This window comes from Nanorana parkeri, unplaced genomic scaffold, assembly GCF_000935625.1.
Source record: "Nanorana parkeri isolate BGI_ZX_2015 unplaced genomic scaffold, ASM93562v1 scaffold174, whole genome shotgun sequence".
Lineage (NCBI taxonomy): Eukaryota > Metazoa > Chordata > Amphibia > Anura > Dicroglossidae > Nanorana > Nanorana parkeri.
The window spans coordinates 2,335,272-2,360,137 of record NW_017306442.1 but is presented as its reverse complement, the minus strand read 5'-3'; the positions used below and the strand labels follow the sequence as shown (position 1 = coordinate 2,360,137).

The window sequence follows — 24,866 nt, the reverse complement described above, 5'->3', positions numbered from 1 at the left end:
TTTTTCCATGGTGTGGGGGAGGGGCTGAGCTTAGACCCCTCCATCCTCTCATCTACCTCTCCGGTATGAAATGGACGGGTTTGTTATTCTTGTGTTTGCTAATTATGTTTCTAAAAGTAACACTGCATATATTGATATGATTATGGTCTAAATCCATATCCATGCTTTGTGACTGTCCATCTTCTGCTGACAAGGCATAGAAACAGCTTATCTGTAGAATAATATGGGATGGATCTTGTAGACCTAGTTCATATGTAGAATCATATGGGATGGATCTTATAGATAGACATAGTTCATATGTAGTATAATATGAGATGGATCTTATAGATGTATAGACATAGTTCATATGTAGTATAATATGAGATGGATCTTATAGATGTATAGACATAGTTCATATGTAGAATAATATGAGATGGATCTTATAGATGTATAGACATAGTTCATATGTAGAATAATATGAGATGGATCTTATAGATGTATAGACATAGTTCATATGTAGAATAATATGGGATGGATCTTATAGATGTATAGACATAGTTCATATGTAGAATCATATGGGATGGATCTTGCTTAGTGATTCCTTTTAGTTTATGTTCTCCACCTTTTTATAAACAGTAATTCTTCATTATGGAAAATATTTATACTGTGTCATTTAATAGGTACCAGCGGATGTTGTTCCATGTTGGTGGCAATGTTTTGTTTTATGTAACAGGCTAATGGAGAACTATATGACAAATGTAGCATCCTGTATAGGCTGTGTAAAGTCCAAAGAACAAGAGTAAGTGTCAGGGAAAGTTCAGTATTCTTTCATCTTTAGGTGGATGCTGGTGATTGCTCAGCCCATTAGAGGGCGGTCTCTTTTCTTCTGCTTCTTTAGTTTGCATTACTGAGAGTATATCACAAGGAGTCAAACACTTTATTGGCTTCTTAAAGGTGAACTCCAATATGCTGCAAAAATTCACCCTAAGCTTCCCTACCTCAAACACAACACGGACAGGCGGGTTTCCTTATTCTTACTTCTTTTAGCCGAATTCTGCCTTTAGAAAAATGTGTTCTCTTCAGTTACTCTTTTTTACCTTACAAGTTGGAGCAGGGATATTTGGCGCACTGGGGTTAACTGCAATTTTCATGATGCAATGGGCAGGATGTGGGTATCGGCAGACTGCAAAACCTGGCAGGTGTGGATGGGCAGGACAAATGGGGAGTCCCCGGACCTAGAAATCACCTATGCCAGGCCAGACATAAGCCTGATCAGCACAGGTCCACCCACTTCATGAGTTGCTCATGTGAATGAACTACACGGGACAGTTACAAGTCTAGTAGCCTCTAGGAAGGAGAGGGCATAGGCCACTGTTCTTCTAAACAGGATATGAAAGGGAGCGAGCCATGGAAAGCAGAGAATAAGAAATGGATTATTCAGTTACTGCAGAACTATTTGTAAAAAAACAGTCCATATTGATGCAGGCTTGGGTATGACATTCACTAAAGTGCTTTTACATTTCTGACTGGAGTTGAGGTTTAATGGTTGCAGCTTCTGCAAGTGCTAGAAAAATCCTGTAAAGAAATCTCAACATTACATTATCCTGTTGCTCTAAGATGATTCAGATCACTGCTGTCTACTCAGTGTGGAAATCTCCATCTGGGTGATCTTATTCTTTAATGCAGACCTAAACTTAAGTTTCTCTCTCTCGGTTGGTCCTGGTGATAATTCTCCCCAAGGCAGAAAGTGATGGGTCGTCAACAGAGCAAGAGTTAATCAGGGTAAATTGCCCACTTGGGACAAATGTTTCAGTGACGACTGTCTAAGACGGGATTCCCCTCTTTTTGGGGAGATTCCTTTAATTTTTTGTTACTTCAGGACAGAAGGGAAATCTCATCAACAAAAAATAACCTGATAGGGTTTAAACCTTTCCCTACTGTATCCAAAACTTAAAAAGAAAAGTTTTGACTATAGATCCGCTAAAGAAAATAGTGAGGCAGGGTCAGCCAGAGGAGGAGGAGGAGCCCGGCGCCTGTCTCAGTACTGCACCTTCCTCATTGTGTTTGCTTTGACAACTTATTGTGAAGTTTTTAAAAATACATTTTGTAAATTCACTTGCAGGTTTTGAGTCACCATTCTCTACAAAGCACTTGTTTACAACATGGCTACAGGGGGAGGAACACCTGAGGAAGGAGTTCTGGATCACGATCTGCCTAACTGGAGTCAGGAATCTTTGGAGGACAGGCTGAATAATCTGGTATACTTTATTATTCATAATGTTTTGTCATTTTCATTTTGTATCTACTATGTACCTGCTTGAGAGATAATATACCAAAAACACAAAGAAGGGCATCTAAAAAAAATTGGTGCTGTCTAAAACTGATGCATGCTTTCCCTTCAGCCCACGTGAACAGCAGGTGAGCCTGTATGGACTTCTGACCAGAGGGGAACAAGATTAGAGAGCTTCTTTTCCAGGCCATGCAAGGAGCAAATCTTTCCCTGACACCAACTTTGTCAATAAAGCTCCTAGGACGTAAAAATCACATTAAATGAAATGAACTGAACCCCTTTAAACCCACGCTTTCCTTTCTATACACATTAAAATTAGAGCTGAACTCTGATTGGGCAAGGGGTGAATCATGATGTCGCCACTCCTCGTCCATTCAAAGAATGCCTTGTGTTCATTGATAAAAAATACTAGGCGTTCTTTGAATGGCCGCTGTGCCAAACAAGCAAAATCCCCCCCCCCCCCCCTTCCTTTTTTTTCACAGCATTAAAATAATACCTGGTGGTCCTGCAAAATAGGTGACAACGCTCTGTTCCTGTCTCTGTTGTGCTTCTGCATTGTCACCCTGTTAAAAGGGCTTTTAATGGAGACTACATGTGGGGGCACTTACCAGTGACATCTGTCCTAAGAAAGGATTTCTCTTCATTTTGAAGATCTTCTTTGACTTTCTGCTGTGTTTTCTGAAAGCAAGTAAAAGAAAATGACAGCCAAAAAAAACTCTATGCCAACTAAAAAAATAGATACGCTTTAAGATTTGCGAATTAGAATACCTGAACAAACAAAAACAATTTTGCCTTTTAGATATACGTTAAAGGAATTGTGATTTAATAAATGCTGCTTTCATGCTTTTTGCCTTTTTTTTAAGGACTGGAGTGGGCAGAAAGCTAACCGATCATCAGAGAAAAACAAGAAGAAGTTTAGCATGGAGTGTGAGGCACGACTCACAAACGACATCTCTCCAGGGTCATCTCCTGGTGTTGGCCGCAGGAGGACAAGAACACCACATACTTATCCACATACCAGATACGTGTCCCAGATGTCTGTCCCAGAACAGGCAGAATTGGAAAGACTCAAGCAGAAAATCAATTTTGGGGATTTGGACCAGGTGTGTTGCCTTACACACTTTATATTATCTGTTTTTAGTTCATTCTTATGTTTTTTTTTTTTCTTTTCTCCTTATTAAAAATGAGTGATTGCAGCCCTAATGTTGTTACGAGGTGTTATTGACAGACTAATTGTTTGATGTGCTTGATCGTATTTTACCTACAAACCAACTTCTATTACCATCAATTTGTTTCTTAAATATAAAGTACAAGTTTCTGTCTGTAAATGTCAAAGTAAAGCTGTCCTTCGTTTTGAACTTTTTCAAGATAAAAGTCCTAACTAAGAGCCATTACCACAAAGTGCTGTCTGTTACCTTTTCTTGCTAACATGCGTCCATCTTGGGCACTGAGCATTATGATGGTAAAACGGAGTAAAGTACTGGATGGTACAGAGGCAGAAATAGACTAGGATCAGCAATCATTTTCAGGGAGAGAAGGTAAAGTGTACAGCCTTGTTTTTCAAGATTATTAAAGCATGTACTTAACTTTGTAAGCCAATAACTCCCTTTGACTTGTTTACAGTCATTACTATTACCCACCAATTAGGGTTTTTGTTGAGGCCTCGTTCACAGCAGACACAGTGCGTTCCAGCCCGATTCTGGCTGGAACGTACTGCACCGCATTGGGCACTGCTCACTATGTTGTGGGGCAGGAGGGGGCGTGGAGGTCCCTTTAAGTGAATGGCACTGTAGTAACGCCTCCGGCCGCACAGGAACGTAAGGCACTTCAATGCCTGCGGTCTGGTCCGAACAAAATAGTGCTTGCAGCATTTTGATTAGACCGCAGGCATTGGTGTGCCTTGCGTCCCCTTCCGGCCGATCGCATTGCTGCCGGAGGGCGCGGCTACGGTGCCATTTACTTCAATGGACCACCACACCCCCTCCTGCCCCACAACATAGTGAGTCAGCCACGATGCAGAGGGGGTGTGGCGGTCCATTGAAGTAAATGGCACCATAGCCGCCCCCTCCGGCCGCAATGCGATTGGCTGCAGGGGGACGCAAGGCACATAAATGCCTGCGGTCTGGTCAAAATGCTGCAAGCACTATTTTGTTCGGACCAGACCGCAGGCATTGAAGTGCCTTACGTTCCTGTGCGGCCGGAGGCGTTACTACAGTGCCATTCACTTCAAGGGACCGCCACACCCCCTCCTGCCCCACAACATAGTGAGTCAGCCGCGATGCAGTATCGGGCTGGAACACACTGTGTCTGGTGTGAACGAGGCCTTATTCCAAGCAGCATCTTATGTTTTTTATTATTATTTATTATCTAAAAGTGTGAACTGCTCGAACAATCTTGTTATAAGAAATATGAATACCATCTGAACTGAGCTCATTAGAAAATTCCCCTAGTGAGAAGCTGTGTTTAGGGTATGTGATGTACATTGGAGCAGCTTTCAGTATAGCCAACACAGCAGGATGGTTAATGTATGGCACAGTTTATTCAGTGGAACATTGAGTAGCATATAACGCACAGCAGTTAGAGTACATACAGCTCAGTGTATTGAGTGGAGCCCTGTAGATATAAATATAATGTATAGCACAGTAAATGCTGTATTTGATGCCATGTAATATGATGGATGTATGCTGTAGGCACAGTTTATGTAATGAAGCAGCATGGAGTATATAATGCACAGTGCATGTAGTGTGCTGTGTTATGGTGGCATAGTGTATATAATGCACTGCACAGTTGACAGCTACTGAAGTGATTGGTTCTATATACTCTGCAAGGCACACCTGGACTTTATGTTATATGCATGTGTATCTTTTATTATTGCACAAAAAGTCTCTTTTATAATCATAGTTTTATATTGAACACTATTTTGAAATGTTGCATGTTTGAACCTTCTAAAGCTGAATCCAGGCTTATATAAAGAAGCTTCATATAAGGCAGGCATTGACTATCATATGATGGATTTTAAAATATGACTTGTACAAGTTCGTCACCATCAGCTTCCTGTAATCCACTGGTTATAAACTCTCAGACATTTATGGGAGAGTGTTCGTCAGTAAGATAGTGTTGCCCCTTACCTTTGTAATCCAGAACGCTATGCTCTGTGTCGACTTGGAACCATTTTACCTTGTTACAGTGGCCTGACTTCTCTTTCTAGGGCAAGTCCCTACTGATTGCCATTTGCCTGGGCAAGCCCTTACGTTTGTCCACTAAGGAACTGGACATCGGGATGACATTTGGCACTGGAGTCAGGCCCTGCAACATAGTGAAACCCACTCCAGAGTAACACAATGGAGGGTTTCTGGTTAGGAAATGTAGAAAAGTAATAGCGGGCATGCTGTGACAAATCCCATTGGCAGGTAAATAATAAGTAAATCCAAAAAAATGTTTTACATTTTGCAGGTTATCAGTCTGTAGGTGTGGTCGCTGCATTCATGTTCCTTTTTCAGGCACTTTTAAATGTATTTCTACCTGGTGATCCTGCCAATAACAACATACTGTGCAAGGGTCCCAGCGCTCAGGGTACCTATATATCTATATAGAAGCATTATCACCCTAAGTTGCTCTCCTGATTTGGACCAGAAACTGCTCCTGTTCTGTTCCTCTCCATTACATAGAGATGCATTGCTTTGTAGTTCACAGATGATGGCTGAAACATTGTTTGGGGTTTCCTTTCAGAGCACAGGAAGGACCAGGACATAGTGTAAGATTTCTGACGATCAGCGGGTATTTTTCCGAATTGTTCTAAAAATTTACTTGATAAACCTGTCACTTGAAATAAGGAAACTGTTGCAGCCACCACATCCAAAGACTACTAATCTGCAACATAATAGTTTTTTGTACTTGGGTTTGAGTATAAATATATATCTCAATCAATCGGTTTACATATGTGTAATTTAACTATGTTTTTGTTTGAAAGCTGTAATCGGGATTCTGCAGAATCCTTGGGCACATTCAGTAGCCATAAAAATGGCTGCTTATTATGCAGGATCTGCTAAACCCATGTCGCGCATCTCGTTTCTGCACAAATATGTATTTGACTTATATTTCCCTTTGCAGAGGAGCATTGGGAGCGACTCCCAAGGCAGAGCAACGGCAGCAAATAACAAACGGCAGCTTTCTGAGAACCGGAAACCTTTCAACTTTCTACCGCTGCAGCTGAACACTAATAAAGACAAGGCTAAAACAGCAAGTCCTCCAAAGAGAGAAACCAGTGTGTCATCCTTGCCCAAGGACTTCCTAACGTCCGCCTTTGCTAAAGATTTGGTGCACAATTTTCAGGCCTCTTTGTCAGATGATGCAAGAGGAGAAGCAGCCATTGACAGTAGTCAGGTATAGTTCCATTTCTTGAGCATTGCTGGCATACTGATACTAGAACAGTACTACAGCTCTTTCTACAAGCGGCCTGAAAGAGAGCTGTATATGATATCACACTTTAATATATCAGTTTCAGAAACGTTCTTGCATTTCAGGGATGTTTTGGAAAATGGCATCCATGTAGGGACTTCATTTAATAAATACTGGATGGTACAAGTGAGGTTGTTTGACACTTTAGGAAAATCAATTTTTGTAATATTTTGGTTTGTCAGTGTGGCATGGAATGCATGGCGTGTTGATGCGTACACTCTGGCACATTTCTAGCATCTAGAGCTTCAGTGTTGTGGAGCAATGGCAGCACATCCTATACCGTCCTCTGTGTGTTGTTGCTGCATTTATATGTCAGCTAAGGTGGTCCTTATCCACTCCCTCAACTGTCTAAATGAATATCGGAGTCAAATGGTTTTTATTGGGTTTTGAAGGTAATTAACAGACAAATTCTGTAGTACAGTATCCCGAGCATGGGGGTATTAAAGATAATTACAGTGAATATACTTATGATATACAGAGTAAAACACAGATGGGTAAAATAAATGCAAAGTCAGTACAAATTAAACAAAACGGATAAGAAATTCCAGTACATAGGTTAAGAAAACATCAATATGTAATGTATCAGCCAGGGGGATTATACCAAGTAGTCCATGGTAACCAGATTCTATTTAATTTAACCAAGGTAGATTGGCGATGTGCCACAATTCTCTCATAATTGTAATGCATGTGAATCAATTTAAGGACCTCGCCAGTCGTAGGAGGGTCAGTAGATTTCCAGTTTCTTGCTATTTGGAGTTTGGATATTAAAGGTGCCCATACACCTTACAACCATCGCAAGACTTTTTTGTCTTGCGATGGTCGTAAGCTTATTAAAAGCTCGTACGATCTGTCCATCTTGGACAGGCAGATCGTACTTGCGATCATCGAAAGCCCGCCCCGCTGAGGGGCGGGCTTCTGATGACTGCAGTGAGAGGCGGGCTTCCGATCACTGCAAACGGGCAGTGTGCGCGTGCGCACGCATACCGGCCCGTTCGGCAGTTGTCGAACAAGCAGGCCACTAACCCGCCGAGAATCGTACGATTCTCGGCGGGGTTTTAAGCCTGCTTGTCAGACGGAAGACGTGCGAACGTACAGTAGAAACGGTCGCACGCCCTTCCATACACTGTACGATTATCGTACGATCGCGGAAATCCCGCGATTCTCATACGAGAATCGTACAGTGTATGAGCATCTTAACAGTATGTGCGTGGTAACCATTTTGTTAGGAGACGGTATATTATCTATTCCTAGATTTAGAAGTGCTAACGCAGAGTTAGGAGCGATATGAGCTCCAATGACGCCACTAAGGATCCGAAAGATTTTGAACCAGTAGTCCTGTAGGTTACTACAGGACCAGAACATATAAAGTAGCGTTCCCACCTGGTTGCAGTTAAATGAATATCTGAAGAGTGACATGCTCCGTCAATTATCAACGTGTCCTATTCTAAAGCATGTCGTTTAGACTGCAAATTTACTACTTTTTAACTTGCTTATGTTCTTGTAATTGCTTTCTATTTACCTCTAGGCTTACACTAGCCTTCACAATAAATGAGTGGTCTAGTGTCTGTTGTGTAGAGACAGTGTTTTGCTTACAATGCAAGGCACGGTTTACTTTGTTTAACTTTATCAAAATGTCACAAAATGGCATTTCAATAAGGTTACTACATGTCATTCACTTCTATGCGCCGCAGTGGAGCTTAGTTGAGGTGTGTTGCAAAAAATAGAAGCACGTCTGCATTTTATTGAACAGGGCACTTACAAACAATTCTTTAATATCTGCTTTGACGTTGAGCATAAAATTGGTGCTCAACTGATGTGATGTGAACGAGCCTTGAAAGAGGACTCTCCCCAAACCTTTTTTGTTATTAGTTCTCTTCTGGGTCACAGGAGTACATCTACTAATGTCTTAATGTGACACAAAACTCTGCCCACTATAAGCTGACAGCTCAGAGCCACGCTGCACCCTGAAAGATCCCAACAATATTGTCAGGATCCACCCGGCTGCCTGATTGACAGCTTGCTCTGCCTCTCTAGAGCAGGAGCCAGCTGTACCCGCCCCCTCCCTGGTCTCTCCCTCCAATGAGTGCTGGAGGAACAGAGAGGGGAGGGGGCAATCCCTGTGGGGATTGATGACTAACAGTCATCACTCTCTGCAGGGAGAAGAGGTGAGCTGTCAGTGGTATGTGTTCGCTCAATTCCCAATCTATAGACCCAGCGTGTGAAAGCTGCAGTGTCGCACATCAGCTCTAACTATGGGGATGAGTGTATTTCACTCACTTTAAGGAGAGAGAGGCTGCCATTGTCAGCTCTGATGCTGAAAATATTTATTTCTTGTCTTGTGCTTTTGAATCGCAGACCTGGAACAAGTACACAGATAAGGAATTCAGACTCTAGCAGATGCAGGCAACTTTCATTCTGAGGAGGCTAGCAATGCAGCCTCCATGTTTTTTTTTTTTTTTGTGAACTGTCCTGCAAAAAGTAAAAAACTAAAATGAAAGCTTAATTCTGCTCACAAAAATGTTTATTAAAATATATTGCTCAACGACCTCACAGTGGGTATAGAAAAGAATTGCCCCCTTTAAAATCACATTTTGTTTGCAGCCTGAAATCAAGGCAGACAGTTTTTGTTTTATCCAGCTGTACTTATTAGGTGCAACTTAGAACATTCAACTGAAAGATCTACTGAAACGCCAACATGTCAGAAAAAAATAAAAAAAGGGTGACCTTGTGTCAGTATTTTGTTGAGCCGCCGTTTGCTTTAATTACAGCCTTTAGTCTGTTGGGATATGTCTATACTAACTTTGCACATCTAGACTTTGCAATATTTGCTCTCTCTTCTTTGCAGAACTGCTCAAGTTCAGTTACATTTGATGGTGAGCGTTTGTGGACTGCAGTCTTCAAGTCATTCCACAGATTTTCAATGGGGTTCAAGTCTGGGCTCTGACTAGGCCATGCACGGACATTCACCTTTTCCTCCTTCAACCACTGTGTTGTCATTCTTCTTGCTGTGTGCTTTGGGTCATTGGTAAACCTTCTTCCCATTGACAACTTGCTCACACAGGGTTTGGAGAACAAATTGCCGGAGTATAGGTTGGACTTGATGGACTAATGTCTTTATTCAACCTCAAATACTATGTAACTATGTAACTTTCTGGCAGAGGGCAGCAGATTTTCCTCAAGAATTTGACGGTATTTTGCCCCATCCTTTTATCCTGACAAGTGCTCCAGTCCCTGCTGCATAGAAACACCCCCATAACAGGATAATGCCACCTCCATGCTTTACTATAGGAATGGTGTTATTTGGATGGTGAGCTGTATTGGATCTCCAGCAGACATTTGCTGTTGAGGCCAAACAATTCAATTTTAGTCTTATCTGACCAGAACACCTTTTTCCATGTGGCCTTTCTTGAGGAGGCTATTTTCTTGCAACCCTCCTATACAAGCCACATTTGTGGAGATTTTGTGATATTGTTGTCACATGCACACCACTCTTTGTCATAAATTCCTGCAGCTACTTTAGAGTTGCTGGAGGCCTCTTGGTTAGCTCTCTGACCAGTTTCCTCCTGGCTCTTTCATCCAGTTTGGAGCGACATCCTGATCCAGGGAGAGTCTGTGTTGTACCAAATACCTTCCACTTCTTAATAAGACTTCACTGTGCTTCTAGGCATTGATAAAGCTTTTGAAATGTTTTTGTATCCATCTCTTGACTTGCGCCTGTCCACAACTTTATCCTAGAGATCTTCTGACAGTGTTTTTGCCACCCATAGTTGATTGCTTCAGTTGCACTACCAGGGACTGAAGTGCTTCGGAAAGCTCTTTTCATGCTGAGCTAATGAAAATGACCCCCACAGATGATCACAGTTGAAAGTCAAATGGCTTTGTGTGTCATTGAGAAAGTGATCAGCTACACCTGATTGAGTTTCCAATTCATTTTTAGGAGGGGTGATCCTTTTTCCAACTCGGTGATTCTGTTTTTGAATTATTATTTTTTTTCTGACATGTTGGTGTTATATCTTTCACTTGGATGTTATAAGTTGCACTGAGACACAGTTTTTGATTTATCCAGCTGTATTTACCATTTCAGGCTGCAAAGCAACATGTGATTATTTTTAAAGGGGGTGATTCTTTTCTATACCCACTGTATCTATGTGTGCCTCAAATGTCTGTGCGAACTTGGGTATTAGTTGCAATGATCATCACTGTAGCCTGTACAGAGCTGTGGGAGGGACCCAGAAGGTCCCCCCAATACCAGCTGCCTGAAATCTAGAAAGGGGGGGGTGAATACAAGAACAGTCACCCTGCACAAGGAAGGTGAGCAACAGTATCTAGTCATGTACAAAGAAAGTTTCGGACTGGATTACTTCACAGATCTGGAAGAAATACAAAGGAACACCAAGTTAAGTTAATATACACATTCCTTTTTGTATTAAGACATGATTTGTTTATATGGAGTACAACGTTAAGATAATTTTTACACTTTGGGATTACATTACAAGCTTAGTTGTTTCAAGGTGAGCATTTTGCATGTTGTTAGTGGTGGCTGTGGAAGGTTTGTCTGCTTGGAGCTGCATGACAAATTTGCTTAAACATATACCAAAAACACCCAAATTTGACTCTTGCATTGTCCACTGAATGTGCCCCTTGGCTTCCTCACTGGCCAGAAAGCTGGCCCCATACTTTCTAGTCACCTGGTGACGAGGGAGTATGGAGACATCTTCCTGGCTAGTCGGAAAGCTGGGTGGCGAGTCATTACACGCTGCCTGGCTAATCGGGAAGCCGGGCCAAGTCATTGCAGGCCGTCCAGCTTCCTAATGGTACTTTCTGTATCGGCGTGTGCTGAGAAAAATATCGGTACACGATGCTGACAAAACAGTATCTGTGCATCCTTAATTCTGACATTTGACAATTAAATGGCAAGTGTGCAGGGGGTCATGCTGGCCACACATAAATCAGTTATCAAGCCAGTTCAGCCAACTTTCAATTGTAAAGGCAACCCACCACCTGAGAGTGTCTATTGACACCAGGCTATGATCTAAGATTCAGTTGGCTGTTTTTGTGATGGAAAGCTGATTGTCACCAGCTAAAAATTGCCCTATGCATTAATATTTTAGTTTTTGTGTTGTGCCTAAATGTATATTTTAAAGTGGCAATAAACTCAGGAGTTAAATCTTAAAAATATATTCAAGTAACCTAACTATTAACAACAATGTATCTTATTTGTGTATCACCCGGATTTAGGTCTTCAAATAATCTCTGAACTCATGCTGAAACTGTCCTTCCTTCTGGAGGGTGGTTACTTTTGTTCTCCATGGTCCCTGTGTGTTATAAAGTAGTCACCGCTCCAAGATCACTCCTTTTGATGACCTACCATCTCATGTTTATTTTACTAATTTGTATTGAAGTTATAGTCTATCATAGGAGTGAGCTTGGAGTGGTGGCTACTTTACAACACATACAGGGACCATGGGGAACAAAAGTAGCCACCCTCCAGAAGGAAGGACAGTGTCAGCACAAATTCAGAGATGATTTGAGGATCCACAGTTCTTGCAGTTGGTGTCACTTTAATACTTCTTCAGACTCCTTAGTCAAGGGAATGTTTCCCAACAACCTTTATACATTATACCCCGTACACAAGGCTGACTTACAGAAATGCAGTACCCAAGCAACCATATTCTTTGCTGGAATTGGAATAACACTATGAGCACTGAGCACTTTACTTCAGACTCTCTCAATCAACTAAATAGTGTCATTAAAACAAACCATTAAATGTAGTGTATTATTTGGATTGGATCGCCGCTGGGCTGTACCACATTATTTCTGCCATGATAAAATTGGCCTGCTAGTTACTTCCTGCAAGTGACGCAGAAATGATTACAGCTTTGTTATCTGGAGACTGTGGAACTATATGTTCTTCTCTTCTATTATTTACCTTGAATTTAAAACAGGTTTTGAGGTTAGTTTTTGCACATTTTTGCTTTTTTGTTTTTTCTGTTCCATATATTATTATCGGGCTGTTTGCATGTGATTTGTGGAAAGCTGTACATTCAAGACCATAAACGGACTAATTGTACCATCTGCTTTTATGTATCCTACTATAGGATTACTCCAAACATCCATTCATTCTTTGTTCTCTTGCAATGTGCCTGGCACACACACACACACACACACACACACACACACACACACACACACACACCACTCAGAACTTCCTCATCAAGTAGTTACCCTTCATGCCTTTTTCTGTAGGTTGTGAGTAGACTTGTACAGATTCGCAACTATATCTCTAAGGCCACTTCCATGAGAGATGACCTTGTTGAGAAAAATGAAAGGTCTGCAAATGTGGAACGCTTGTCAAACTTAATTGGCCATCTAAAAGCCCAGGAAAAGTGTTACCTTAAATTTCTTCAAACAATGCTTGTAAGTGTGACTTTTACTGACTGCATGTTTTGTGTCTGATGACATTTTAAAAACGTTTGCTTTGTCTCCCTTTTTTTTATTTTTCAATCTTTTAAAATATTTTATATCAATACCATATTTCAGGCTAGTGAAAATGAGGAAGATATTCGCACTATAGATTCAGCAGTGGGATCTGGTTCTGTAGCTGAGAGCACATCACTAAACATTGATGTGCAGTCTGAGGCTTCAGATACCACGGTAAGCACATTTTTTCAAATACCCGGTTCCTTTTAAGTGTGTGTGTGTGTGTCCCTTCAGTTTAGATATGTGTATTTGTTTAGGTCACACTTCATTGGTTTTTAGAAAATGATCCATTAATAATTCTATGCCAGTTTACCGTATAATTCATTTCCCCCTCAATTTGCTGTTAAACTTGGTCAAATTCATTTTACTTTGATTACACTAGAATTTAGAATGATCACAAACAGAAATAGATGGGGGGTTTTAGGTCCCAGAAATGACAATTCCAAGGCAGTAGAGAGTATAAAAAAAGTGATGGTAAAAAAATGTTCAGTTCATAAAATTCATTTGCAAATAGCATCTGATCAGAGATCTCCTTTTAACAGACTACCTCCACTAATTGGGCAATACAAAAATACATGATAAAGATGTGTTAACATGATTCAAAGAACAGACATGATTGGTTATTTCTGAAAGAGGAGGAGTCGCATGATTTCAACGTTTCGCGCTGAAAAGTGCTTCATCAGGAAATGGGAGGATATCGATTTTTTTTTTTTTTTTATTTTTTTTTAGCAGGTTGATGCGTATGCGCTCAGAAGGACCAGTCCGGACAGGGCCCCAAAATTCAGGGGGGGGGGAGAGAGAGAGAAGGATAGGAGCAAGGACCAGTGACCCAATGGCAGGCAAATAGGAGGTAGAAGTCAGACACTCAGGGAAGCAAAGGGGCTCCTATGACTTCAGAGAGAGTGATCACCACAGCCAGAGATGGAGGGCTCCCAGTACTTCACACCCTCCTGGGCCCCCGGTATCCAGCACAGCCGCCCCAGAGCCGCACACTGGGGTGCAGCTCTGGGGCGGCTGTGATCACCCCAGAGCCGCACATTGATCGCCCCAGAGCCGCACACTGCGGTGTTCAAGGGGTGTGGTACCTTTTACTCAGGTCTTGGCCATAAATGTAATTGCTTTACGCTAGAATTCAGAAACATTGCCCAGCTTGGCACATATTTAATATTGTTGTGTCCAGGTAATTTTTGATGAAAAGCATACATACAGATCTAAGGTATGATAAAGATTTCTTTTAAAGTGAGTTTGCAACTGTAGGCAGTCGGGAGTCGCCCTGTTGGCTTTTTGTATCTCCTGGGGCTTACAGAGATGAGAACTTCTTGGCTACAGTGCTGGCTCCTGTTTCTGAGCTAATTGGAGTTTTTGGTTTTCCCACTCTTGTATTGCATTCTTTTTAGTATAAAACCCTTCAGGGAAAGTAACATTTTTGTACTACCTGCAGAGAGGGTGAAAGTGTAGCGTGCAGACGTTTTGCCATTATTAGCTGGATGACATTGGTGCTCCTGACAAGCGGCTAAATACATAGGAGTTGATTTACTAATGGTGACAGCGCAGTCTCTTTCCTAATTGAACAGTCACTGCTAAATCAACCTCAGTGTTACTTTCCTGCTTTTTGCACAGTGAATGAGCAGCGCAGGCTGGCTAAGGTAAGTTTGCTGTTTTTTTGTTCCATGTGTGGAAAAACGAAGCTTGGCCCTGTGCTGTTTGAATTTGTCAGCAGAACTCTGCAAAAATCTGACCAGTGTGTGGCCCCATTTGACAAAACTCGATTTCTTGATCGTACATCATAGGGAGTTAAATCCTTAAGCGCTGGGTTATGCAGCTACTTTTAGGTGATTGGGCACTGGTAAATTAATCAAAGCTGTAGGAGCAGCCTACAGCAAAGCAGAAAAATAAAAAGGCAAGAAATATATATTTTTTTAAATTGAAGATGTTTCGTTAAAGCAGACGGGGTGGCTGGTTCCAGGTTTTTCTCAGCACCTTCACAGTGATCTATCCTAATGGAAAGGCTTAGTACTGAAATTTGAGGATGGTGTTTCTCTGATTCACTTAAATAACATACAATGGACAAACCACCTCAGACCCCTCACCCCCCACAGCCCCTATTAACAGTGCGATGAAAGATAAGCAAGTATAAATAAATGTTAACCCCTAACCAAAGTAAAAACAGTTTAAACTGCATGTAGTCTTTGTAAAATATGTTTTTAGTTCTTTTCTATTTGAATGGGAACATGTATGAAATGTAAAATAGGTGTTATCCCAATTTGGCTGCAAAAGTGGAAATGCACTTTAAGGCGTTATTTGCCCTTGCAGGTCTTGCTGTGCAACCTGCTGTTGCCTCTTATTTGTAAGGTCAAAGACCATGTCTAGATTTCCAGGTTTCATTTTCACGTACCCTGAAGACCCCGATTGGAACTTTTTCCTTCTGCCTTACGCTTCTGTGTTGATGGCCTGATGGATACCCCACACCAAATCTCCAGAATGAGTCTCTTTTCTGTCCACATGTGGAGAATGCTTTGGCTGAAGTGCTGGTGTGCAGAGCTCCCTTGCAAAACATTTCCTTACACTCCTGCCCCAGAAGAAAAAGAAAGACGCCTAAAACTCCCAATAGCTAAAGCTTCTACTTATTACTTTAAGAAGAGTTCCTTTCGTTCACCACAGCCCTTCAATTTCCAGCCCAAGCAGGGCTTACCGTTCAGGTACAAGGACTTGACAGGTTTAGAGGACCAGGCTTGGAACAAGCCATCTTCACAATAAGAGGGTGTGCCATCTTAGGTGGGGGGGTGTCTGTTATCCTTTTGTGCTTGGTGAACCCAGCTCATCTCAGTTCCCTGGGTTCAAAGTGTTCTGGCCATGGGCTAGAAGCTGGAGTTTTGCTCCTAGCCGCCTCCTCACTTCCTGTCCTCCTCCCTGCCCAGGTCTCCTCAGAAGCGTGCAGACTTTTCTCTGCCTTAGAGCAGCTTGTGTCATAGTTTTTCTGTCCCTGAGGTAGAAAGGTTCCATGGGTTCTAACTTATCCTGTTCACTGTCTGTAAAGTCAAGGTTAGGGTTCTTACTATTCTGGTTCTTACTATTACTATACTATCCCTTTAGTCTGGCCACTGCACCCAGAGTATTTACCAAGGTGCTGACCCCTGGTCCTACTTCGGTCCCAGGGGATTCCCATAATTGGCTATGTGGATGACGTCCTGCACAGGAAACAGTCGGTACAAACCCTCAAGTTAAACATTCAGAGGACAATCTGCATCCTGCAAGACTTCAGATGGCCTTTAAATCTCCAGAAGTCGATGCTGGAACTGGCACATTGCTTGAAGTTATTGGGTCTTATCTTCGACACGTCCAGGGTCTTCCTTCCCCAGGAGAAACTGCTGACTCTCCAAGCTCATGCTTGGAACTTAAGGTCCAGAAGCCGACAGACTATCAGCTTTTGCATGAAGGTCTTACGCCTGATGGTGGCCTCGTTCAGGGTAGTATCTTAGTGTGTGATACTCCAGGCTCCTGCATCTCAACATTTTGTCTGAGTGGGACATGTGGGTCCAGTCCCTGGATCTCCCCATCAAGCTGTTCAGCAAGATCAAGCATGCCCTGTCCCTGCCCTACAGGTCTGAGGAGCGAGAAAAAATGCACAGTGTATAGTCAACTTTATTCCCTTTCCATAAACTCTAAAAGCCTTTAGCCTATCAATGATGAATCACAGGTGCCACCCCATACCCATGTGACACCTGATATGGACATACTAGGAGATGTTTTTTCCCTTTTACGGTTTTACTCTATCTTTGCTGTTTTTGAGTATACAGAAGTAACCTTGATACTCTTCTCCTTGTACTCTTGTACAGATGCAGCATATCTGAGGAAGGAGAATCCATGCTTTTGGGGTGGCAGAACTGGTGGTTTCAAGTAAAAAAAGAAAACTCGCCAGTGGAGTCCCTTGGATATAAGAAACCAGGGGATGACCCCGCTCACAAAATTCTCTGATTGTAATCTTTTATTAAGTTTTCTGAGCCTTGCTGACATCTTCATGATTTCCAATTCCAATTAATTTGTTTTAATTGAGCAGCTCTTGAATCGGCTGTGAAATGTGACAGACATATTGGCCCTGATTCCCAAAGACTGATCTATTCCAGTTTGTGTTTATTGCTCAGTATACCATTCTGTTCAGAACTTGATTAAGAAAGAGACTGTAAAATGAGAATTAGTATGTAGTGCTGAGTAATTACATGCTCTAACCTACCATTTAGTTGCTTCTACCATAAAGCACTGCCTAGGGTGGCACGTGTCAAAAGTCAGGTCCGCATCCATAACTACTATAGCAATAACTTCCTGCAGTGAAATTACTGTTGAACTCTCTAAGGCGGATTTGGTAGGCTGTCTGTAACTAGGACCTTGGCTGGAAAGCCGGTAACAGTTGGGTTGTGGAGCCTTGGACCAACCAATTGGTCAGGGATGGTAATAGATGTGGGAGAACTGTGCAGCATGCATGTTGTGGTGTCTGCTCTTAGGCAGAACCTTCCCTTCTAATGGTGAAAACTGGAGCTTGGATTCACTTTTACAGCCAATTAAATGGTAAGGAAACTCAACAAATGTCTTTACTAGTAAATGCATGTAGGTGCCCACAGTAATGTTCTGCCAGGACACCTTTTTAGAAGTGTTGATCTAGTGGTTTCCTGCAGAGCTCACTACTTCCGCTGATCCCCAAATCGCTGGTGTGTTCTGTTGCTACATGAAGATCGACAGAAGGAACCAGAGAGCACTACAGTGGACTATTATTATTGTTATTATTCAGAATTTATATAGCGCCAACACTTTGCGCAGCGCTTTACAATATAAGGAAGACATTACAATCACAATACAATTCAAGACAAGAGGTAGCTGTGGAGATGAATTATTTGAGAACGTGATGGTTGAGTGGTTAGGTTGAGGTGGGATAGGCTTCCCTGAGGATATGAGTCTTTAGGGAACACCTAAAGGCAGTCAAGGTGGGAGATAGATGGACAGGTTAGGGTATAGAGTTCCAGAGGATGAGAGCGACTCTATAGAAGTCCTGGAGGTGAGTATGGGAGGAGTGGACAAGGCAGCTGGAAAGCAGGAGGTCTAAGGAAGAGCGGAGTGGACGTTTAGGGTGATATTTTGAGACCAGGTCTGAGATATCCGTGGGCAGAGTTGTGGATGGTTTTCTAAGTGATTGATTGTTAATATTTTGAATTTTATCCTCTGGGCGATTTGGAAGCCAGTGTAGGGATTGGCAGAGGGGGGATGGAGACGCTGAATGGTTGGTTAAGTGAATGAGTCTAGCAGCACCATTCATGATAGACTGAAGGGGGATATCCTGTGTAGTGGAAGGCCAATGAGGAGGAAGTTGCAATAGTCAAGACGAGATATAACAAGGGAGTGTATGAGTAGTTTTGCGGTTTTGTTGGTGAGGAAGGGGCGTATTTTGGAGATGTTACGAAGGTGAAGGCGGCAGGATTTGGATAGCGATTGGATGTTGGGAAGAAAGGTGAGGTCCGAGTCAAGGATGATACCTAGGACCTTGGCACGAGGGGAGGACTAGGAGACCAACCCACGGTAGTTTGTTACTGCAAATGACTAACTGTGGATTTCTTTGGATCGGAGTGGCATTCATCGAAGCAGGCCTTAGAAGCGGTAAGTATTTCCTCTATACAGGTAAAAAAAGAATTGGGGCATTTTGCAATTCAAGACTGGCTTGCTTTAAAAGTTTCTAAACAAGTGACCCCCTACAAGTATGCCATATCTGCATACGTGTTCCCAGTCACAGGCTGAAGGATATTAAAGCGAGAGGGTCAGCATGGCAGCCAGGCAACTAGCATTTTCAATAGAGGTCAAAAATTATACCTCACATGTTCCTTCTAAATAGTTTTCCCGTTTAGACCATCTTACCATATTGAATTGGAGCCAATGAATTATTCTCTTTGCATTTGTGAGGCAAGCATTCCCCGAGTTATGTAATTAGCATCACTCGGGGAATGAAAAATGGTTAAATGAGATTAAAGTATTTCCCTCGTTATCTTTTTTCTTTTTTCTTTTTTTTATATTAAAATGCAGTTTGCATGTGCTTATGTTAGCTAACAAACTTAACTGTTTAATAAAGGAGGTATCTCTTTGTCGGCCCCGCATTGAAGACAATCTAGACAGCTCACAAATGAAAGTTTCAGAATTTGGCATCTCTACCTCTTCACAAAGTAAGGGTGGAAGCCCAGCTGTCAGTGACAGGGAGCTGTGGCCATGTAGCACTCGACTTCTACAGTTAAAGGTATATATTTAACGGAGTATTTCAAATCATTTACCACGTTATCTTAATCATTTATTCTCAGTACTTATACTCTTTCTACCTTTCTGTCTGAAATCAATCTTCAATGCTTTGTGGCCTTTCTCAGCATTTCTAAATGTAGGATGGACCAATGACAAGTTCAGGAGTCCATCAGTCACATCTAGCAAGATATTCATATGTATGTATGCATGCATGCAGAGGAATTTTTTTTTCCTGAAAGTTGAAAAGGTTTTACCTATATCTCCAACAATGGTTTTCTTGTTTGGGAACGCTCTGTTACTTCTACTAGGGATGCACTGATATATCGGCCGAAAATGGCACTTTTGGCATAATGGCGAAAGTGTCATTTTCTGGCCGATACATCGGTGCATCCGTTCTTTCTTTCCTCACTGCTGGGTGCTGCTCTGTGTCCCAGCGGGTAGGACAGATAATGTCACAGGCAGCCAAGCTCTGCTGGAGGAGAGCGCTGTGTGCGGCCGGCGTCTCTTCTCCCCACACCGCTCAGCCTCCTATCACAGATCGGAGGAGGACAGTGTGGGCGCAGACAGTCAGCGCGGTCACAGGAGGCTGAGCTCCGCTCGCTCAGCCCCCTGTGACAATTGTCGTGAAGGAGCGCGACGTACAAACACTCACCAATCAGTGATCGCTGAGTGTTTGTAAATAATTGAGGACATAGTATGATTACTATATCCTCAATTATGAATGGATGGGAAGTGATCTACATCACCTTCTGTTCATTCATGATTATGGTTACAGTAAACACACTATCTCCTCATGTTATGAATGGACCGGGACACTCAGTATAGAGGATTCCTGCTCATTGATAACAGGGGCGACAGAAAGAGATTGAGGACTGTTCTCAATCTCTTTTTCTATTTTTAAAGGGAAATATCGGGGATCTGTTTAGACACCTAATATTTCCCAGAAGCACCTAAAAGTAAAAAATAAAAGTATTTTTTATTCATTGAATTTGAAAGTTTGTAAAAAACAAAATTGAAAAAGTTAAAATAAAATTTTTCGGTTTCGGCCTGACATTTTTTTTTTTATTTTTTTTTTTCCGGTTTCTTTTTTTAAATTTTCATTTTGTTGCACCTCTAACTTCTACCTACATTTTTATTTTTTTTGCCTGAGTGTTCAGGTTAAAAAAGAAAAAAAAACCTTTGTGTCCGGTTCCCAGTTGAGATGTGAGGAATCCTTTTTTTTTTTTATTGCTAACTGTATAGATAAACCTTCATTATATATTGTTTCCATTTCATTGTGAAAAGCCATTCAAATCATTTAAAGACCCGTGTCCAGGTTGTTAAGTCAGCACTTGGCAATATATATAAATGGCTAGCTTGCTGGATGTGGGGGGTTTGTTTTGTCTTTCTTCAGTGTGCATGCCATTTTAACAATTTTGTTTTGTGACTGGTAGCTGCATTTCCTAACTCATGTGCTAAAGGGATTGCATGCATTTAACCTGCAAGTGGTGTCTTTTTACATACCATATTTAAAGATATGCCCATATCGGAAAACAGACATCTAGAGGAGTAAGTAAGCTTACCTTGGGGGCGGAGATTCTCCCCTTCACTGTCTGCACTTAACGCTAATATCGGTCAATTTAAGACTGATAAAATGTAAACCATTTGTGAATATTGGCTCTGATTATCCGATAACTGGTCGATCCCCATAATATATACACATACATACATACATTCATTCATTCATTCAGGCCCATGACTTTAGCTGTTTCTTTGGAGTACGCCTTTAGCCAGACTGCAGGCTATTCTGAACAGTTTCTGAGCAAATCTATCCCTGAGTCAAAGGGGGACAGACTGCCTTTCCTCTCTTTTAACATACAAGGATTCTAAATCTTTAACCCTTTGTTAGGACAGACTGTTCAATTTTAGTTTACAGTTAATTTGGGTAAACATCTCCCCACCCAGCTCAAGCCCCCTCCTTGAAGTTACAGAGAATGGAAAAACTTCAGTTTTAGAGGTTTCAGAAATGGCGCTATGTTTTTTGCTATGTGACCAAGAACAAGTAACGAGTATAAAATACTATGTTTCCCCGAAAATAAGACCCTGTCTTATATATTTTTTTTGGCTCCAAAAAACACACTAGGTCTTATTTCCCGGGTAGGTCTTATACTGTATTTCACGCTCTATAAGGCGCTCCAGACGATAGGACGCAGGGCTTCTGTGACAGAAGCTGCAGTTAGTGACCGCTGTGACAGGTGGCGCTGTCTCTGTAATCACACATAGCAGACTAAGAATGGCGTTCTTCGTCTGCTCAAGGGGCTCTATGGTGAGCTCCTATGGGGGACCGTGGTCACGGTCCCCGAAAACCACGGCGGGGGGCGGACACAATCGCTGCCGCTCAATTTAATATAAGTGATCCTTTTGGGGGGAAAAGTGCGTCTTATGGAGCAATAAATATGGTGTGTATGTGCTTATGTGGCTCTGCTCCCTCCACTGCCGCCTCGCTTCCTCCCGTTTACTGTGGCTCTTCAAGTTCCCCCTTATGCCACCACCGGCCACAACTAGGTCTTATTTTCGAGGTAGGTCTTATATTTTAGCAATGACAAAAAATAGTACTAGGTCTTATGTACGCGGTAGGTCTTATTTTCGGGGGAAACAAGGTAGCTGTTGTCCCAATTTGGCTGCAAACCGGAATAAAAATGTAAGCTTTAAAAAATGGATTCCTTTTTGTGCACGTTGGATCTTTCAGCTCTGCTTAATTGCATGAGTACATGAATATGGTAGTCTTTTTTTTTTTTCTAGCATCAGTTTTTGTCTTTACTCGTGTGGTTCTCTTGTCTTAAGGGCTAGTTCACACCATTTCAGGAAGAAATTTTAGGGCGAGTTCACACCAGCCACTGTGCGTTCCGGCTAGATTCTGTCTGGAACGCACCGGAACACATTTCGCCCGGCTCACTTTGTTGTGGGTGGGAGGGGGCATGGCGGTGTATTGAAGTGAATGGCACCACAGCCACGCCCTCCTGCTGCAATGCGATCGGTCGCACGGGAACGCGTGGCACATCAGTGCCCGTGAATTGGTCAGAAAAAATGCTGCTTTTTTTTGTTTTTGTGACCGGGACCCAGGCATTGATGTGCCACGCGTTTCCAACGCATTGCAGCTGGAGGGAGTGGCTGTGTTACCATCCACTTAAATGCACTGCCATGCCCCCTCCCGCCCCACACAGTGAGCCAGTCGCAATGCGATCCGGCCAGAATCGGGCTGGAAGGCACTGTGGCTGGTGTGAACTCGCCCTAAAATTTCTTCCTGAAGATTGTGTTGATTTACTAATTTGTCTGTTTTTTTGTTTTATACTTGGCTCTGTGAACCTATGTTCTCATACATCCCTCTGAGTGCAGGGAAAATAGACTAAAACATGAGCTTCCTTTGCATATATCTGGATGTTTACTGGCCACACAGATTATACATGTTGTATATAAAAGTACTCCTTTAGTAATACAAAAAAAACACTTGAGATTTTAGACTTTTGTACTTGTTCTTCTGCAAAGCAGCTTCTTTCTTTAATTCTGCATGTAAACCTGTCTGGTCTAACCCTTTTCTTTTCTTTTTTTTTTTTGTAAATATAAAATTGCACAACTCATGGGAAAATGTTAATGAGAAAAACTTGGCTAAAATGTTTACAATAAATTCAGTTGCCCGATTTTATGTTGTACATGTCAGCACTTTAAATGATTGAAAACTACTACAAATTTTTTGGTATTCTCTGAAATTCGAAAGGTTTCAAACTCCACTGAGGCTATTAAAATTTCCTGGGACCCTGGGGGGAAAATCTGTCCAGGCTCCACGTCTTCTACTGTAGGGAAGTTGTTAGAATGCGTAATAGTGTCACTATTGATTCTGCATATTGCATATACCTATGTGTGTGTATTGTATATTTGTATAGTAGTAACAGTGGAGATTTCAAGTATGGGGCAGCAGAATCACAGAGGCATGGGCCATAACTTTTCTTACAGTAGTAGGAATCGGTGTTTATTTCGTCAACTAATCATTTTCGTCAGTTTTCTTAAACACTTTTTCAGTGACTAAAACTAGACAAACTAAATAAAAACTAAAATGTTAGGGAGAGAAGATTTGGGAAGAGATCCAATCAGAACTAATCTCTCTGGACTTCTAGTTTCGGTTCCATCCCGAATGGATGGCTAATAGGTAATATGTGCAATGGCATTACAGCCAGTATAGTTTTTCATTTTAATATTTTAGAGTTGCACTTATGCTTGAAAGAATGAAAAATGTCCTATGCAAGTTGTTATAATCAATGCATATCTAATTACTCAATATTATTGTTTCTTTATCAGACTTGGTTTAATTGAATTTTAAGATAAATAAAGACATGTATATCACAACAGATAAATCCGTGTCTTTCTCTAGGAATATACAGGTGAAACTCGAATAATTAGAATATCGTGCAAAGTTCATTTATTTCACTAATGCAACTTAAAAGGTGAAACTAATATATGAGATAGACTCATTACATGCAAAGCAAGATAATTCAAGCCGTGATTTGTCATAATTGTGATGATTATGGCTTACAGCTCATGAAAACCTCAAGAACCCCAAATCCACAACCTCAAAAAAGTAGATTATTACATGCAATCAATAAAACAAGGATTGTACATAGAACAATATCGGACCTCTGAAAAGCATGCATATGTACTTGGTTTGGGCCCCTTTTGCAGAACTTACTGCAATTACTTTTGCACAATATTCTAATTATTCGAGTTTCACCTGTATAATGAGATTGGAAATGTCTAGAGAAATTCTTAAATTACTCTAACTATAAACCCACTAGATTTTAGTAGACCTAAATCGACTGTAGATGTAGTAGAGTAAATCTTATGATATTTAGTCGACTAAAACTGAAACAATTCAGATGACTAAAATATGACTAAAACTAAATCGAAAGTTGCTGCCAAAATGAACACTACTAGGAATGCGGTTATAGATTTGAAATGTTTCCACTACAGCCAGTCTGTCTTTTAATTCTTTAAAAATTGACATGGACACAAAGTAGTTATCGGTGTTTGGCAAGTAACCAAACACACACCAGGGAATGCAGCATACTGGATTTTCTATTTATGTATAGTCTAAAAATCTCTTTACAAATATGCATCTCTAATCAAGCATGTGCACATCATGTACAACTGCGTTTCAAGACGTGGTACGCTCTGATAATAAGCAGGTCCTATACTTGTGTATTCTAAATGTGAACTTTAAGTTTCTTTTCCGTTTATGTGGCCTGAATGCTGCATTGGTTTGTGTGATCTGTATTTGTAGGTCAAAAAAGGTCATAAACTGTGATTTTGCATAATATGCAGAAGTTAACCATTTTTACAACCTTTAAAAAGATCTACA

At 41.4% G+C, this 24,866-nt stretch overlaps 1 protein-coding gene across 1 annotated transcript in view; it reads left to right on the top strand.

Moving 5' to 3' along the window:
• Positions 1-2,104: 2,104 nt before the first annotated feature.
• Positions 2,105-24,866, top strand: part of PCM1 (pericentriolar material 1) — an 88,655-nt gene continuing 65,893 nt past the window's right edge. The window contains exons 1-5 of the mRNA XM_018554801.1: positions 2,105-2,237; positions 3,133-3,372; positions 6,380-6,652; positions 12,974-13,144; positions 13,268-13,381. Coding sequence (XP_018410303.1) covers positions 2,142-2,237; positions 3,133-3,372; positions 6,380-6,652; positions 12,974-13,144; positions 13,268-13,381 — 894 coding nt within the window. The 5' untranslated portion in view covers positions 2,105-2,141. The remainder of the gene's footprint in view (positions 2,238-3,132; positions 3,373-6,379; positions 6,653-12,973; positions 13,145-13,267; positions 13,382-24,866) is intronic.